Here is a 20936-nt window from a genome sequence, read left to right as displayed (position 1 = left end):
ATATTTACCTGTCCTTCCATTATCATAGACTGATGGATGTTAATTCTCCTTCGATATATTTTCCTGTCCTTCCATTATCATAGACTGATGGATGTTGATTCTCCTCTGATGGATGTTGATTCTCCTTTGATATATTTTCCTGTCCTTCCATTATCATAGACTGATGGATGTTGATTCTCCTTTGATATATTTTCCTGTCCTTCAATTATCATAGAATGATGGATGTTGATTCTCCTTTGATATATTTTCCTGTCCTTCCATTATCATAGACTGATGGATGTTAATTCTCCTCTGTTAGATGTTGATTCTCCTCTGCTGGATGTTGATTCTCCTCTGATGGATGTTGATTCTCCTTTGATATATTCTCCTGTCCTTCCATTATTATAGACTGATGAATGTTGATTCTCCTCTGATATATTTTCCTGTCCATCTATTATCATAGACTGATGGATGTTGATTCTCCTCTGATGGATGTTGATTCTCCTTTAATATATTTTCCTGTCCTTCCATTATCATAGACTGATGGATGTTGATTCTCCTCTAATGGATGTTGATTCTCCTTTGATATATTTTCCTGTCCTTTCCATTATCATAGACTGATGGATGTTGATTCTCCTTTAATATATTTTCCTGTCCTTCCATTATCATAGACTGATGGATGTTGATTCTCCTTTAATATATTTTCCTGTCCTTCCATTATCATAGTCTGATGGATGTTGATTCTCCTCTGATAGATGTTGATTCTCCTTTGATATATTTTCCTGTCCCTTCCATTATTATAGACTGATGGATGTTGATTCTCCTTTGATATAATTTCCTGTCCTTCCACTATCATAGAATGATGGATATTGATTCTCCTTTGATATATTTTCCTGTCCTTCCATTATCATAGACTGATGGATGTTGATTCTCCTTTGATATATCTTCCTATCCTTCCATTATCATAGACTGATGGATGTTGATTCTCCTTTGATATATTTTCCTGTCCTTCCACTATCATACACTGATGGATGTTGATTCTCCTTTGATATATTCTCCTGTCCTTCCATTATCATAGACTGATGGATGTTGATTCTCCTCTGATGGATGTTGATTCTCCTTTGATATATTTTCCTGTCCTTCCGTTATCATAGACTGATGGATGTTGATTCTCCTCTGATGAATGTTGATTCTCCTTTGATATATCTTCCTGTCCTTCCATTATCATAGACTGATGGATGTTGATTCTCCTTTGATATATTTTCCTGTCCTTCCAGGATCATAGACTGATGGATTTTGATTCTCCTTTGATATATTTTCCTGTCCTTCCATTATCATAGACTGATGAATGTTGATTCTCCTTAATAAGGGGAAACTCCTACATCGGAACTGCTTAGCCGTCCAGAACACCAACGTTTACCATGTTTTTTTTGCATCTATTAGTTCGTTTTGCTCTATGTTCAGTTTTTCTATGAATTGTTTTATTGACCAATGTTTTCAGTATTAGTATTTTAACCATTGTGTTGTGCGTCAACTGATGGATGTTGATTCTCCTCCGATGGATGTTGATTCTCCTTTGATATATTCTCCTGTCCTTCCATTATCATAGACTGATGGATGTTAATTCTCCTCTGTTAGATGATGATTCTCCTTTGATATATTTTCCTGTCTCTTCCATTATCATAGACTGATGGATGTTGATTCTCCTTTGATATATTTTCCTGTCCTTCCATTATCATAGACTGATGGATGTTGATTCTCCTTTGATATATTTTCCTGTCCTTCCACTATCATAGACTGATGGATGTTGATTCTCCTTTGATATATTCTCCTGTCCTTCCATTATCATAGACTGATGGATGTTGATTCTCCTCTGATGGATGTTGATTCTCCATTGATATATTTTCCTGTCCTTCCATTATCATAGACTGATGGATGTTGATTCTCCTCTGATGAATGTTGATTCTCCTTTGATATATCTTCCTGTCCTTCCATTATCATAGACTGTTGGATGTTGATTCTCCTTTGATATATTTTCCTGTCCTTCCATTATCATAGACTGATGAATGTTGATTCTCCTTTGATATATTTTCCTGTCCTTCCATTATCATAGACTGATGGATGTTGATTCTCCTTTGATATATTTTCCTGTCTCTTCCATTATCATAGACTGATGGATGTTGATTCTCCTTTGATATATTCTCCTGTCCCTTCCATTATCATAGACTGATGGATGTTGATTCTCCTTTGATATATTCTCCTGTCCTTCCATTATTATAGACTGATGAATGTTGATTCTCCTTTGATATATTTTCCTGTCCTTCCATTATCATAGACTGATGGATGTTGATTCTCCTTTGATATATTTTCCTTTCCCTTCCATTATCATAGACTGATGGATGTTGATTCTCCTTTGATATATTCTCCTGTCCTTCCATTATTATAGACTGATGAATGTTGATTCTCCTTTGATATATTTTCCTGTCCTTCCATGATCATAGACTGATGGATGTTGATTCTCCTTTGATATATTTTCCTGTCCTTCCATGATCATAGAATGATGGATGTTGATTCTCCTTTGATATATTTTCCTGTCCCTTCCATTATCATAGACTGATGGATGTTGATTCTCCTTTGATACATTTTCCTGTCTATTCCATGATCATAGACATTACAGGTAATGGAGGCAAGTATATGTGACTAAATTGAATACAATTCATTCAACATTTAAAAACATAGCAAATTTTTTGAAAATATCGTGATTTATTTGCGCTTTATAAATTATTATGTCCAGGACTTTTAAACAACACGTTGCACCAATGTTTGAATTTCAATTGAATAAAAGTGTGAGAGAATTAAAAACACACAATTAAAATTAACGACGAACAAATGTTTCATTTTAAATTTCATTTCTTTTTTGTTTGCTTTCGTATTGGAGTAATTAATATATCAAATCTTGTAGATGACGTTATGTAGGCTACATACACCTTAAGTTAAGTGTATTTAAAAGAGAACATAAAATTATATCAACAAATAAAACTTATTTATATTGACACAGTATTGAATCAGAATCAGAAGTTTGATGACTTATTCGTTATTTCAAAAGAAATCATTATAGCAATACGTTACGATTAAAACGGGCTTTATAGCAATAAAATCGTCATAAAAATTAAAAGTTATAATACATGAGATATAGTAGAATGACATTAAAATTTCAGTTTCAAAGTGCTCCCACCTAACATACAACTAAGTCATAAACCACTCGAAACGGCATATCATATGTATTGTGTTATGTATGCCCAGTGGTAAAAAATCCGTAGGGTGCAGTTTCTGTCAAATGAAGAACAAACGTCAAAGACGGGCAATATCTTATTTTTCCAGATTACGGCATTATTGAATAGTATGTCTCCTGGATGATAGTATAATGTATGAATACAAGGAATTATAATTTAAGAACAGATATTAACAGCTACTTATCAAACACTCTTAAAAGTATTATTGATGTACTCTTGATAAACAGCGCCTTTTTCCAGAAGTTCTAATAAAAATTGTTAAAATGACTTAAAACCCACTGTTTATTAGCGCCATATATATGGGCAGCCATTCGAGCAAAATTGATAAAAAAAAATTGAAAACAGACGTTAAAAAAAAAAAAAAAAAAAAAACAGACTTCAAAAACGAAAACAGACATAAAAGATGTACAAACAGACGTTGAAAAAAAAAAAACAGAGGCTAAAACGAAGACAGACGTGAAAAACAAAAACAGACATAAATAATAAAAAAAAATTAAAAAAACAGACGTTGAAACAAAAAACAGACATCAAAAACGAAAACAGACATAAAATTAAAGAACAGACGTTACAAAATTAAAAACAGACGTCTAATACGAAAAAATAAAGACATAACAAAAAAAAAAAAAACCCAGAAATTAAAAAATTAAAACAGATATCAAAAACGAAAACTACAGACAAGAAACAAGAACTAACAGGTTTCGCCACTGCAACACGCTAGAGGTTGCGCCGATGGTATCAAGTTGTTACGGCACCATAACCAATCCGGCCCCAAGTCAATTTGGCCCAAGTCGATCTGGCCTAAGTCTTTCCGGCCCCAAGTCGATCCGGCCCCATAACACAATAATGAATATTTACTATAAAAGTTGGAGAGTATTGTGATTAAATGATTCAGGGTAAGTGACAATTTGCGCATGAAAAAAGTTTAATAAATTTTGCTGATCGGAGAAATATATATTAGGAAACAGAATTGATGATCAATGACAACAGGTTATTAACTTTTTTATGGAAGAGATTCGGCAAATTAAACAATATTTCTCAATTTTAGTAGTTTTTATTACTTGTAAGAAAAAAGTGTGAGAGCATTAGCTTCGGGATCAGCTTCTGTGTAACCAATTTTTATTGCACCAGTTAAAAAATCATTCTCATCATTTTTGCTGATTAATGCTAACTCATGATTGTACTATCTTCGGTAATGTATGTTTTTGTTATATCCATTCTTGATATAACTACAAATAAAATCGTAATCAGTATAAATGCTATAAACTGCATATCATCCCTATTCATTAAAGGTGATAAAATGATTTTAATATTATTATTTTACATTTAAAAAATAATATATTTTGATATGAAAGTTTGATGTAAACATGTTTAACCCGTCGCATTTTTTCGCCTGTCCCAAGTCAGGAGCCTCTGGCCTTTGTTAATCTTGTTTGCTTTTTAATTTTAGTTCATTTATATGTTTTGGAGTTTAGTGTGACGTCCATTTTCATTGAACTAGTACACATGTTTGTTTAGGGGTCAGCTGAAGCCCGTCTCCGGGTGCGGGATTTTCTCGCTGTGTTGAAGACCTATTGGTGGCCTTCGACTGTTTTCTGCTCTTTGGTCGGGTTGTTGTCTCTTTGACACATTCCCCATTTCCATTCTCAATTTTATTTAAAATATTCAGAAAAACAATATTCGAATAAATGTCTCCTTTGATAAAAATTATTTGAATATCCATCAAACGCACAATTTTTTTATTGTTCCTCTTTGCTGTTATTCATAAAATGCATTAATGTTTATCAAAAACATAATTATAATCTTTATCCCTTGTAAAAAAAAAATAAATCTAGGCCGGATCGGCTTTAAATGTGCATGGGCCGAATCGACTTGGGACGGATCGACTTGGGCAGGATCGACATGAAAGCCTCCTGTATTCCATAAAAAAACATTTGACATTCCTGTGACTGGATCTGCAAGGGATGACACTGTAGACTTCTTTTTCCCTGAATCATGTAATTCACAATACTCTCCGACTTTTATAGTAATTATTCATTATTTTTTTTGTGGGCCGAAACGACTAAGGCCGGATCAACTTGGGCCGAATCGTCTTGGGGCCAGGTTGGTTACGGTGCCGTAGCAACCTGGTACCATCGGCGCGACCTCTAGCGTGTTGTAGTGGCGACACCTGTTAGTTCTTGTTTCTTGTCTGTAGTTTTCGTTTTTTTTTAATGTCTGTTTTTTTTATTTAAAGTCTGTTTTCGTATTAGGATGTAAGGAAGAACGAATACATGTTATCCAGTATACTTTTAACCTATAAAAGGTAGTGAGCATTAAAGTTACACATGCAATCATGTGGCCTTTACAGGTTTATTTACAGGAATATAATATACAATAGGTTTTTTAAAATTTTAAATTTCAATACTTTCCTACTATTAAGAATATTGAGGGCGTTTCTATTTTTAAAATACCAACTACAGTTTACGAATAAAAAATAAGATGCATTTGCGATATAAGTCGACCGTCGAAGACCCTTGAGCATTTTTTTTAATATTATTCCTAGACATGGACTTCTCATATTTGTGTTAGAAAATTTTTAGGATTCTGTTTATATTGATCGTTAAGATAACAATCGAGTGTAATCGGGATCGGTAATTGACTCCAACTTTGAAATTAATGACAACATTTCTTGTACTATCTGTATAACCACAACAGACATAAACAATCTTTAAATATCTGTTGTCATAAAGCATTTCACAAAGAAGTGGAAAATATCAAGTTATGACATTTCGAGATATAATATTACCGTTACCTAAAATTTATTAGAAATTCGTTCGGAGACTAGTATAGCCTATAGGTAACAGAATCCTAGACATGTGTAGCTTCCTCGAAGTATTTATCTTAATTTCTCTTTAAATTAAAAGTAATAAATTCTAGCATATAGGTTTTTTAAATAATTAAGATATTAGACGTGTAGGTTTAACAAACCAGCATCAAAACATTGTGAAACAATATGCCTCCTCTGACAAAATATATAGATACATTTTAGTCTAAACACTGGTAAAACATTGTGAAGCAGTAGGTATCCTCCTGGCAAAATATATAGATACATTTTAGTCTAAAGACTGAGAAAACATTGTGAAACAATAGGCTCCTCTGACAAAATATATAGATACATTTTAGTCTAAACACTGGTAAAACATTGTGAAGCAGTAGGTATCCTCCTGGCAAAATATATAGATACATTTTAGTCTAAAGACTGGTTAAACATTGTGAAGCAGTAGGCCTCCACTGACAAAATATAACAGATTTTAGTCTTAAGACTGAGAAAACATTGTTCAGTTATTACAATGTAGTTGGAATAGTTTTGACCTAGTTGCGAGTAATCTGATTAAATATGTTTCGTGAGTTTTTTTTCTCGTTTTTTTATGTCCTTAGCGCCGATCTAATGAGTCAAGTCTTTTCCAACAGTTTTTTTTATAGTTTTTATGGTGCGTTCTACGCCACTGTACAAAGTTAACAGGAATGTTATCGCTTACAAATATGTTATTGGATTTTCTCATTTGGATTTTGCTTGCCTTTTATAGGCGTTTTGCTCATTGTGGAAGGCTGTACGGTGTTCACATTTTCCGCCTTTGCACTCTGGTGGAAAGTTGTTTTATTGGCAATCGTACTTATTTTTATATTAAATATAGTATTTTTGATATTATTATCTATTTAAACTAACAAGTTAAACTATCTTTGCTATTAAAATGCAATAAATTATGTTTTTAATGTCCCAATGATGCGAATAAATCATTACTTCAAAAAGTGTCTGACATAAATTGAGCCATAAAATAAAAAAAAAAATGTATGTAAAAATATGAAGGCAAGCACAAAAAAGTTGCAGAACTGTAATACTGAATTGTAATTGCTTACTTCTAATATTTATTAGAATGTGTTTATCTTGCATATAATCCTTTCATCTACTTTTTAAAAGTGCAGTTTAAAAGTGCAAATTTCATTTTAGATTATATCAAGCGATGCAGGAGGAGAATTCACTGTAACAAAGTTTACTGACAAATGAATAAACATATGAATCACCAGAATACAGACAGTACTGATCGGCGTATTGACGATCACTACTCTCCAAAACGCTAACATATAACATCTTTCTTTTAAACACTCTTTAATTTATAATTAACGTTTACATGTAACTTTGAAAAAACTGGTTGATTAAAAGGATAAATATATCAACGGGGCAATCTGAACCCACAAGATATCCACAGATAACAATAGATCACACAATCTCAACCCACAAGACACTCACAAATAACAATAGACCACACAATCTCAAACCACAAGACACTCACAGATAACAATAGACCACACAATCTCAACCCTCAAGACACTCACATATAACAGTAGATCACACACACTCAACCCACAAAGTAAGACACTCACAGATAACAATAGACCACACAATCTCAACCCACAAGACACTAACAGATAACAATAGACCACACAATCTCAACCCAGAAGACACTCACAGATAACAGTAGATCACACACTTTCAACCCACAAGACACTCACAGATAACAGTAGATCACACACTCTTAACCGACAAGAAACTCACAGATAACAGTAGATCACACACTCTCAACCCACAAGACACTCACAGATAACAATAGATCACACACTCTCAACCCACAAGACACTCACAGATAACAGTAGATCACACACTCTCAACCCACAAGACACTCACAGATAACAGTAGATCACACACTTTCAACCCACAAGACACTCACAGATAACAATAGATCAAAGTGACCATAAGTCGAACAGAAAAACATCGGTCAAGACGGAATGTAAAAACGAACACTATCACAATATCAATAGCAATCATCAGTCGTTTAAAAAAAAGCAAAACAAAACAACTGCATAATAATGTAGTTATAGAAATGAAATACCCGGTTTTGTGATTTAAAAGCGCATGGAGCAAAGAGCATTTATTTTAATATCGAACGATTTTAAACTTCTTAACATGCGTAATGCTGTACTCGTTGATATCCTGCAAAGGCAAACTAAGTGCTTCCAAACGCATTTAACTGATTTTTGGTTTGCTACCGTTGTAGAAGCAAGGTAATGTTGACATTTCAACATGATCTCAAAAGGTAGATATGCTCGACTTCGAAAACAAAATGTTTACTGTATTTATTTCTTTAATAAACATTCTTCAAACTTTCTGTAAATATTGCACAATTAACCTCTTGATTTGCGTTTTATTTGGAATTATTCTATAATGCCTATTCTGTTCTGTAAGGTTCATGCTTTTGTGGGTTTTTTTTAAGAAGAAAGACTTTCATATAAGAACCAGATAGAGGCATTGTGCTTAATTCTTGCAAAAATTAGGGATGTTCATTCCTGACCTATGACCTAGATTTAACAGATATTGTTCCGTTCGAATGTTTGCAACCCAGACAAACCGATTGTGCAGATAATAAGCTTTTTAACTGGTATATGGTATAGCCGCACATAATTATGTGACTAGCCACCCACGAGATTTGGGGAGTACCTAGTCTAAAATGTTTTTTTTGTGTGCATATTTATCTAGTCCATACTGATAGAAAATACCCTGTCTAGTTATTGTGACAGATTTGTTGAAATAACAGTGTAATTAGTCTTTTCAGTGTATATCGGCATAATGAACATTCGATGGCAACATTTTGAGTGACGAACACATTAGTTTATACAATACAAACGAATTTCACTGTTATATCAAATAGCCTGTTTGAACACACTAATTGTACTACACTAAACAGATTTTTTTGCTCTTTTTTCAGAAAATGTAATTTTAACTTAATATGAAGTTATTATAAAATCTGTACGATGAAAGCTTATAGTAATGTTTTCAATTTGTCTTTTACTTTATTTCTAGATTCGTGATTCATGCCTCTACCAGACATAGTATGCAAAGCGTAATATTCAGATAAAAAGTAACTGGCCTTTATAGCTTTCTGTTCGGTGTGAGCCAAGGCTCCGTGTTGAAGGCCGTACTTTGACCTATATATAATTGTTTACTTTTACTAATTGTGACTTGGATGGAGAGTTGTCTCATTGGCACTCATACCACATCTTCTTATATATATTTACAAGATTATATCGCATATATGCATTTGATATGGTGCAGATATTTTAATGTTTGGCGTGATGGACTATTTTGATTTTAGACTGGTCGAATGCACAATAGTTTGCCTAATAGCCTAGTTAATCAAAAGTTTGCGCTACATCACTAATACATATTATATATGTGATCGTAAACAGTTTGAACAACCAATTTCTGAAGGTCGAAGATAGTTTGCACTTCCTATATACAAGGTGATAGGACATGCCGCTGGAATAGGTCACATTTTCCAGCATTTAATATTTGAATAAGAAGGGAAAAGTATCAGAAATATATGATAAGGTCAATAAAGTTCACATTACTTGGTATATGAAAAGCCCAGTAATTTTTTCTCAGCTGAAAGTCTCGCCGTAAGGAAACATTACATAAGGAATCTGAGTCTCAGATCTGAGCACCGAGCAAAGGTTACATTTTCTCGATTTATATGCCGGAACGTGATTTTCGTCCGCAAAAGGTAATTTTGCTCACAAATTGCAGAATTGAGATCGTCCCTTAAAAAAATCTATGGTCGTCACCACAATCTGATTGACCGCTATGGAGTGTCAGTTTTTTACATAACAAAAAGCTTCCCGGATTCCCTGAATTCACCTTTGCATGGTTTTTGGTTGGGTAGCTTCATGTATACGTATTTTTTTTTTTTGTATTATTTGTTAATTCTTTTTCGTCTGTCATCTTTCTTGGTGTTCCCGGCTGTGTTTTTATCCACAATTTTTCCCTCATTTGACACTTTGGTATTCCACTTTTCCAACACACCACACGAAACCCAACCAATATGGGAATAGGTTAAATTTTTACCTACCTAGTTGCGGAACCGTGTCCTTGATATATTATATTGACAATTTGCGGACCATAGATGGTTTCGCAGCTAATCTGAACCATGATATTGTTTATCTTTGTCTGTACGTTCATTATACCAAGTGTCTATAGACATGCAACACATCATTTTTCAAGCTCCCTTTTATCCCTTTTTACTGTCAATGCATTCCTCAATCATTTGGCTACATGTTTCTTTAACCCTTTGGGCTATCGTCGAATTTTTTCAGATCGAAAAAATGCGATGTATAGTCTTGTAAGAGTCAAAGTGAAAATTCACAAATGTTCATCCAAATGTGACCATACTGGACCAAATGCAAAGGAAAAATATTTCGATAAAATTTATAATGGGGTTCAATTTTTGTGGAGATTGGACATCTAAATTATAAGTTTACTTTTTAATTGTAAATAAAGTTGAATTTGTACACATCAGAAAGATCTAAAATTCCAGGAAATGTTCTGTATGCATATCCTTAGAGGTCTTTCATAGAACGATTGGTAAACATTCAAAGTATATCTGTCGGTTTTAACTTTTATTTAAAGGAACATACATGTAGAAGATGCGTTTCTGTTGTCCCGTTAACAGTCATCCTTTCTCTACTCTATATTGGACTACCACATAATCATATCGAAGAAAAAACACTTTTCTCTTTTAATAGAATTGATTTCTGACAAATCGGAGTGTAACTATATGTGTTGCATTTGTTACCTTTAACTTTTTGTCTTAGTAATACCACATACAAACCATGCATTGTTTCTCGGTCTTTCAGGTGTTTGTATTGGTTTCTATTTTTTTACAATACTCTTGGCGGGGAATTTGTGATCCCCTTCAAATTTGAAGAATGTTGTATAATAAAGAGCGGATATCATTCTCGGTAAAGTCTTATATTATAATGTCTGTCTTAGGAGACAAAGCCTACAGCTAACTAAAAATTAAGAACTACATAAAACGTATAACAGGAAGAACCAAAATAGTTTAACGGTTTAAAAGATCAAACCAACCACCAACCACCAATCCACCGACACTTGCGATAAATAGAAGTACAAACAAAGACAAACAAATCTGAAAATACATGGTCCAGATAGTTTGACTATGTACAGGAACAAAACATGTTCCAGATAGTTTGACTATGTACAAGAAAAAGTATTTCAAATCGCCAGATCAACGGGCGAAATGACAATTTTTACTGAATAGTCAGTATATATCACGCCTACAATCCTTGCTGTTGAAAAATGTATAAACACTGTCTACCGAGTTTAAATACATTGTACACAACTTTAAATGTTAAAGTTCTATTTGCGACATATCAATAGAAGGAAGGTTGAGGAATACCGTCCAAAATTAATTAGATTAGGAGAGTTCAATACGTGTGTCTGCTTGGTAATATTGTTTCAGAAAAAAAATATTTTTGACTAAGAGTCATACATCTACAAAAAGAACGGTTACAAAAAACTATATCGATTTTATCACTCAACAAATAGCTTCTCCTTTCATAATTTTCTTAAGATAGAGAATGATTGATCAAACTTGGTGATAGTGTAACAGAATTATCAAGGGAGCAATCAAAAAACAAGTTTAATGCGGGTTCAATACAAACGACAATCCGCATTAATCTACAACAGATTTGATATCATTTGACCATGTGGTATTTATCTCATTCTTTTTACATTTCATAATTATATACAATATAGGAAGGAATTGATTTTGATTTCCAGACAGAAATTGAAACCCAAACTGTATATTTTGTTTGCAATTTATTTAATTTTGACATAACGACAGATACAAGGATCAATTTTGATTACATGTGTACAGTTTCAAGTATGGCCTTTAGAATATTAGTCAGAAATTATTACATCAACTCTAAGGAACGAATGCAAAGTATGATATAACTATAATTATTATATCAGTTATGCAATTTTTAAATCTCCCAGGACAGTTTCTAGTGGCAACCAATTTTCATTCTTATATTTTTTTTGTGTAGGGAATAAATAATTAACTATATGTTGTTCTATTCTTATACAATATTTAAGATATTCCGTATTACCTTTCACATAAGTTTTTTCACCTGAAGTTTTACAGTTATAAATATAATATCTCAAAATCAACATCATATCTTGAACTGTACTATATGGGTAAACAATTTCCTTAATACCAAAAAAAATATCCCTTGCATCTACATGTATCTGTTTCAGGGTAAATCCCCAATTTGATAATAAGTTTTGAAGTGCAATCCAAATATTTCTACTATATAAACATTCCCAAAAGATATGCAATAAGCTTTCTTTGGTTTCAGTACAAAAGTGCACATTTCTGTTTCTTTTAAACCACAAATGAAAGGAAAAGAGATTTTCTACAATATCATTTTCTAATATCTAATCTACCTTGTTTTGAAATTATTTTTTTCCAGCTACCTTGGATTGCAATAACAAGACAATGATATTCCACAAAATTGGTACTAACTGTATGCTGAGATTGAAATTGTTCAAATGTCAATATTTTTTCCATCTTGAATTAGATCATTTTATAAAAAAATATACCCTCATTACAGTAATTTTCATAAATAAATGGCTTTCCAAGTTTTTAAATACTAATATTCAGCCAACTGGTTTGACTCAATGTTTTTGGCATAATTTTCATTTTTCATCTTTTCTGGCCTCAATTTGGATAAATTAAGAAAAAATCTCTCCAATAAGGATTAAACATTTTTGCAATAGTTTCCAAACCCTCTATCGTCAGTTGCAAGATTTGATCCCTCCATATTTTTCTATATATCTTAATAATAAAATCTTCCATGGGGAAATGCAAGGGATCTAGCAATTTATATAGCCATGACATTTATGCCTGTACCAAGTCAGGAATATGACAATTGTTGTCCATTCGTTTGATGTGTTTGTGGTTTTGATTTTGCCGTTTGATTAGGGACTTTCCGTTTTGGATTTTGCTCGGAGTTTAGTATTTTTCTGATTTAACTTTTTAAAGGGACATACTAAAACTTTCTAAATTGGGGGATTAAACCTCCATCATCATAATTACATGTGTATTTATAATAACTTTCCTTTTTATTTTGTCTGGCTTTCCATCCCGTAAAAAGTTGTTGAAAATTCCTTGTATATCCTGCATAACCTAAACAGGTGAATTTTGAAGTACAGCCAGAACCTGCACCAAAAGGGAGAGAGCCATAGTTTTTATAGCAATTTGGTTTTGCCAATATATGTCAAGTTTCATGTATGCCCATGAATTACGTAGACTTTTCATGCTTTTACTTTTTTCTGTATAATTTTCTACAGTTTTATCCGCATTTAAGAGATTGAAACGAATCCCCAACAGTTTAAATTTTCCTGATGTGTTCCATGATAATTTCTTATTTGTTAACAGTTTATATTACTGCCAAATCCATATATTGATATATCGAATACATATATTCTTTGTTAAAATAAAACATGTTGCTCAATTGTACATCCAAGTCATTTGGAATATGGTGAATAGTTGTTTCATAGGCAATCATACCGCAGTCTCCCTATTTTTATATGAGCTTTTAATTTATCATGAAGTCTTGTTTTGATTACTTTGCATTCAACTTCTACAGAATTTGAAATGAACTCATTATGGCCCACAATTGTTTCTTCACTGTAACACCATTGTTGTTACATTTTTGTTCATCGGATGTTGTACAAAGAGTGGATTTAATGAATTTAATGTGAAAGACAGAATCCACAGAAAAACCCACACAAAAATATTCTATGATAACACGTAAAACTATTTATACTTAAATGTATATTCAGTCATTTCAGTTTGATTTAAATTAAATGTAAATGAACAAACCCTGACTCGCAATGTCAAAAATAATCGGCAGTCAAGCATGGCATATTCCCTCATCCGATGACTTGTTTTGGATATAAAAAAGGTTCATATTATATAGACACCACAACTCCTGGAGCAATGAAGTCCTTCTTATGTTTCAGTATTTTGATTGTCAACTTCGTTGCTTGTTTAAGCTATACAGACCATTTTAACGGTGAGTCATTTCATTCGTATACAATACTTCACATTCTACTTTCAACAACATATTTCATTGTAGCACATTTGCGATAAAACTGTTTATATTTTCATAACCCATTCCTTAAACAAATCAGGTTTGTTCATATATATTTGAGAAAAAAGTGAGATCTTTTAGTTTTTACTGATTTTTACAATCAAGCGTCTATTTAAGAGGCCACATGAAGATCTGCAGTTTAATCAGAGTTAATTCCTAAAATACACACGACGTAATTCTAGAACCAGTTGCGGATCCAGGATTTTAAAAGAGGAGGGCAACAAGGCAACTTAGGAGCAGGACTTGTAAAAAAGTCTTTGCATTATATATGTATCTGTAGAAAGACGGAAGCTTAGCTGTGCCTATGAGTAAATATTTTAAAATGAAGCAAATCAAGGAGTTTGAATCAATTCAGCGTTAATGAATTTGTCAGTTTATGCCCTTCAAAGTCAGAAATTAAAACTGAAGCAAACACTTGAAACACTTGATATAAGTTATTCATATTATTCCACTAGTTTTTACATAGCTGTTCAACAAAATTGTTCTCATACAATTACATACATAATCAATAAATCACCATTCTGAATATAGAATGGGATAACAGGTGCAAAATACCAAAAACATTTCTTTTGTATATCCGGGTGATTTGCTGCCTCTGTCACTCCATTCGTATTTCAGAGATATACTAGATTTGTCATGAAGAATCTAAGTCTCTGGAAAGTTTAGATACTTTATGTCTGTCCGTACATATTTCAACGATTTTAAAACAGCATAACTGAACAATAAATATATCATGTTTTAAAGTCAAATAATTCAATGTTTTACCAAAACTTTAAGGCCAAGGAACAGTTAATGTTCTATGTCACAGATTATGGTAAAATTTTGCATACAATTTTGACTCGTTGAACTACAACTGAAAATCGAAAAAAATAATGCATTTATCTCTTATATGTTTTGAAATATAAATGATTGAATTCTTTCAAAATAGGTGAACGTTTGTGAAAGCACAAAAAATCAACGAAAAACGTTCATAAATTTGTCTTAAAACATCAAATCTCCAATTTCAAATCCATAGATTTTTCTTAAAACATTATATGTTGTTAATTTCCTTTTTAATGATATGAAATAATCATATGAACTCCGACTTCGATTTTGTCTATCAATTAATTATTCTGTTACCTAGTTGATAGTTAAAAACGTCAAAAATCGACGTTTACGACCAACAACGCGATAACCATACGCTTATTTAGACGTTTTGATGTATTTTTTCCACTTAAACACCACTGTCAATGATGTGTACTGTTAAAACGAAGTCGGTGACCGTATTATCATTTTATTATATTTTTTGCTGCGAATATATGGACATAAAAACGGATACAATTTTTAATGATTTATGTAAATGAAAAAAAATATAATATCTAATAGTTGTCGTTAAAAATATTTAACGTTTACATGATTTAGACTCCGAATGACAGTAAAATAGAATGTTGTAAAGTATTGAAATGAACAAAATCAAAAATCAAAAATTTTCATTTAACATTGTCTTAAAGACAATACTTCAAAACAATTATCGCATAAAAACAGTATTCGTTCAAACATTTCTGTATTAGCTGATAACATTTTCCCATCTGGAAAGAATGTTATAGGATACGTATATATCAAGAGTTATCTTCATGTACAATTTTTACTCGTTTGATCTATGAAATTTCAGGAACGATCTTTGGTACTGCTAAATATTCAGCACTGTATATCGGTTGAATTAACATTTCTTACACCAATTTGTGTGTAATCCTTTATAAAATGTTTAACTAACCGCATATACATGTACAAAATGTACTAAGCGTAGATCATTCCCGTTCTAAAAAATATATCTTTTTAAAACGACTTTTTAAATCGCCGACTATCAAAATGCATATCCACTTACAAGAAACAAGCTCAATATCACAATCTATATTCCTTCATATTGGAGATTAAATAGGGGGAGGGTAAATTCAAATGGTTAAGATTTGATTTAATTGAGTAATATTGGTACTATAACAATACCAAATGCATATTACTTGAAAATCACAGCTTATAAGATTACATAGATGCTGACTATTTTGGACAGAAAATAAAAGACATATCTTTGCATAAAAATAGTGTTCAGTCTTTATGATATAAAATGACTAGGGGGTGTTCAACGACCCTGACTACTCATGAGGGTCTCGCACGGTTGGCACTGGCTTACGCCTTTTTCGGCATTTGAATAATCAAATAAATATATAATGAGACCTATTTCAGTGTAGTTTTATGTTTCAAAATTAAATACATACTTAACAGATATTTTTGTTTTTTTGGTAGCAAAACAGTTACATTAATTCCACAAGGTCGTCACTCCTTTATTGAAACTTCACCGATGTTTGTCCGACAATTCAGTCTTTTTTAAACTCGTTATTCCTATAATCAAACTGCATTTGGTTACAGTAAACAAATTTGTGAAAAAATACTAATATTATTACTAAGTTTTTTCATACATAAATATAACCAATTTTGTTTTATGTGTCCTGAACCGTCATATTTGTTCCTTTCGAATTTCAAAATAATGTCAGTTCAGGTAGTATATTTGTTCTTGCCTTTATAAAATTAATGAATACTGTAATTTTCGTAAAAAAGATTAAAAATCATGAAATAAGAGTAATGTCGTTTTGAAGGCTAGAAGTAACTCATACGGACTCGTATTACTCATTCACGGGTAACACCTGTCTTATTTTTGTCCTGAAAATATATTCTAAACCAGTCTACCTTGTAAAAATGGAGATAGCCCCCTAACTTCGAAAAAAGCAAAAAAAAAGTTTTAAAAAAAAAAACAATAAACCAAACAAACTGCACATCCCATACGCATAAAATTGAACTGCAACCTGTGTAAATACGAGCAAGCTACTGCCAAAATTATTTCATTATTACATACATTGTTAAAAAACAATTCATTGCATAATCTGTCGACGAATGTGAGGTCAGTGGTAACTTTTCCTTTCTTCAGAAACAATTTAAACATATATAGTGACATGGTTTGTTGAAAATTAAAGTTTTCTCAAACAATAAACCTTTCTTCTCAAATTAAGTACACATTAAAACAGCTGTGTGATTTCGTGACAGATAAAAAGCTTGTAAAAAGTAAAACAAATTAATCTGAGGTGCACATTATAAAATTTCATTTTATAACACGAAATGTCAGATAACACGTTGATCTGAATTAACACATATAGGCCATGCTCTGAAACATAATGCTGGGAAATTAATTGATATTTGATAATTTAAAGTTCCAAAATCAGCACTATTATGTATTTCAATTTTTCGTTGACAAATAATTTGAAACCTATTTTAATTGTTAATTGTGGTTTAAGTGATCGTGACATTTAAACAATAAAAACTGCAGATCATGTCTTTTACGTCATGAATTGTATACCAACTACTGAGATCATTTCCGAACACATATTTACCCAATTAATATATTCCTCTAACTGCATGATCTAGTGTTTTGCACAAATCTGTCATATATTTGGCTCCCGAACACTTTAGGACTCTATCGTAACTGTGAAGTTATTCCACGTAACATACGTACGAAAATCGGTACCGTACGTTTTTCAATTTCTTTTGCCGCCAAATATGTACAGACTTTACATATTATAGTACTGAATAATAATTTGTCAGATTCAATTAATTCCACATTGACTTTTTAAGATTATTTAGATTAAAAGAAGAGACTTCCATGAACTATTTGGTAAAAATGAGGGTGTGGTGTTAAACCTGTCTTGTTTGTTTTTGGGAGTTGCAAGTACTACCCTCTTTCTCCTCTGCTTAGTTTATTTCAAAGTTATTAATAGAGATTTATTCATTTTTGTTTCTTTGACTAAATTATATTTTGCTGAACGCGTTTATTTTTTTGGGAAGGGATATCACCACAAATTTTCTAAAACTATATATTTTGTTCATCATGAATTTCGGTATCAAATAATTCTGCCTTACTGCACTGAAGAACAAGTGATTAGGATGCTGATTTTTCTCATTGACAATATAATTGTTGAATTTGGAGGTATTTTTTTAAACCGGTTCTCGAAATTTCTATTGGAACCAACTGTGCACTTCTCCTAACAGGCCCTTTTTGATGAGTAGGCGTTCTTTCAGGCACTTATACATGAAAAGAAGATCAAAGAGGTAAGATTATTTAATTTTAACAATTCAAACTTTTCTGATTGGCTTCCATTAATATATCCTCTAGACCTAGAGATAAAAGAAACCAAAGACACAGCTTCCTCCGTCTCGATTTTAGACATAAACATCGAATTTGACTCCAGCGGTCATCTCAGTACCGGAGCCTATGACACATGATACGATTTCAATTTTCAAATTATAAATTTTCCTCTCTTTAGCATCATCAGCATAAGGAATATTACGTTCCTTAACTCATCCGATAATGATGAGCTTGCAGCTGCCTTAAGTTTGAAAACCGTCATCGGTGTTTGACACTAAAAAAAATGGATGATACCTGGCTCATAGTTTGGTAGGAATATTAGTGTCAACATGTCCTTGTACTAGTATGCCACTTTTGAACAGGATCTGTATTTAAACATCTGGCTTTCAAATTTATGGCTTTGGGTGTTCCTGATGCAATTAAAGCAAATTGAGCGCTTCGGACACATTGCATTTTTAAAGTATTGTTTTCATTTTGTGAACTCTCGTATTTATAATTTACTTATTTTGTACTTTATTGGGAACTAGTGTATTTGTAATTATGTTTTTCAATGCTGTACTCGATTATATTTACTATCAACTACAGACAAGTTTTTGTTAGCGTCTATGTTTGATTTAATTGTATGTTTGTTTGGATAACAGTTTTTAATTTAGTTATGTTGTATATCTATGATGCGCATTGTTTGTTTGTGCAATTTTGCTGCTGGATCCCAATTATTGTAACGTTAACTAATTATGTCTGGTTGGATTGCTCACACAATGTTGTTAATATAACGGAACTATTATACGACTGTCACTCAAGAATATAACTGTTGTTTTCCAGTAGTTCTGTTGGTTGATATGTTAGAGCGTTTATTTGTGTTTCAGTTTTTATGGACTCATTTTTGAATAAACCTTTAAGTTCGGTATTTTGGTTATTTCATTTCTTTCACTGTGAATTGCAATCGTAAAATTGTTACTCAATTTCCTGCTAAATTTGCATTAATATATTGACAAAAGCAGACGATTTTCATTACTAAAAGATATATTATCGAAGACACTTTTCTGATTTATCGTGGCGTGTTAGTCACGGGTGCGAGAGGTCGTCGATTCGAACCCCGGCCGGGTCAAACCAAAGGCTTCAAAATTTGTATTTGCTGCTTCTCCGCTTAACATGCGACATTAAGAAATAAGCGCAAAGACTTCTCGACTCGGAGTCAAAATAATGTGTCCGGATAGACTGACATGTGTTCCTTCGAAACGTTACCTTGTGAACTAGCGCGGTTAAAATTCGACTCAGCGTGTCATTCTAGTACAGAGCAGGGTTTATATCCATATCATGTTAATATGGTCTCGTCCTGAAATGCATTTAATTTGCCATTAGACGTTAAAGAGTCACCAATCCATCCATTTCTAGTTCATGATATCAAGTGTATAGTTCTCCGTTTTCAATTCTCCAATGTATGAGCTGATATTCATAATGGTCTTCACTCAGTAGGAGTATTTATAAAAAAAACAATGTATGTGAATACAAACAAATCCATTGACTACTTAGTAATGTCTTGCTTAGGCTGTTAGTTATGACATTTGGATTTGTATATGGTAACTGCGATGTGTTTTATTTCAAACTCGTTCACTATTCTTGTGTCTGCTGTGACAATTTTGATTCAAATTAGAATCATGTGCATAACAGTGTAGACGAGACCATTGGTTGGCGCGCTAAAATATCCCATTAACTGGGTCAGATTAGGTGAACGTTCGTCTGTAAAGCCCACTACTCACGACGTATTTATTATAGACATTTAAACTGTGGGGTCACCAAAGGGTCTCAACGCCTAAATAAAATAATTCGAAAAACTATTTCACATCCAATCTTTTTTTATGGTAATATTCTTTACAAAGCACAAAAATGTCAGTATTCCCCTTTAAAAGCTAACAAAACCATTAATCAGACTTATTGAGAAGGGATAAAGTTACGATACTGTTGTCAGGTCATTAAAGATTGCATATTTTGGCTTTAATATTGATTCACTTATAGGGTCTTTGCATCGGAATTAACACATTTATTCTAAAACAAGTTGTTGGCATGACACGGGTTATGTTCTTCTCATATATTTTATGACGGTATAATACTAAACCCCTAACAGGAGGGATTGTGCCTGATATTCATATGATGAAGACATAATCTTTCAATCAGTTTAATTGAGGTCTGCAGCTGGCTTGTCAGTAACTGCTAGTAGTCTGTTGTTATTTATGTATTATTGTCATTTTGTTTATTTTCTTTTGTTTCCTATTCTGACATCCGACTCGGACTTCTCTTATACTGAGTTTTACTGTGCGTACTGTTGTGCGTTTGTTTTTTCTACATTTGCTAGAGGTATAGGGGGAGGGTTGAGATCTCAAAAAACATGTTTAACCCCGCCGCATTTTTGCGCCTGTCCCAAGTCAGGAGCCTCTGGTCTTTGC

At 32.5% G+C, this 20936-nt stretch overlaps 1 protein-coding gene across 1 annotated transcript in view; it reads left to right on the top strand.

Annotated features, from left to right (window-relative positions):
* Positions 1-14033: 14033 nt before the first annotated feature.
* The window catches only part of LOC127733926 (uncharacterized), a 49306-nt gene continuing 42403 nt past the window's right edge, over positions 14034-20936 (top strand). Inside the window, exon 1 of the mRNA XM_052243402.1 lies at positions 14034-14243. Coding sequence (XP_052099362.1) covers positions 14108-14243 — 136 coding nt within the window. The 5' untranslated portion in view covers positions 14034-14107. The remainder of the gene's footprint in view (positions 14244-20936) is intronic.

This window comes from Mytilus californianus, unplaced genomic scaffold (assembly GCF_021869535.1).
Source record: "Mytilus californianus isolate M0D057914Y unplaced genomic scaffold, xbMytCali1.0.p SCAF_3, whole genome shotgun sequence".
Classification (NCBI taxonomy): domain Eukaryota; kingdom Metazoa; phylum Mollusca; class Bivalvia; order Mytilida; family Mytilidae; genus Mytilus; species Mytilus californianus.
The sequence above is the reverse complement of the archived record's forward strand: the minus strand, read 5'-3'. Positions and strand labels throughout refer to the sequence as shown.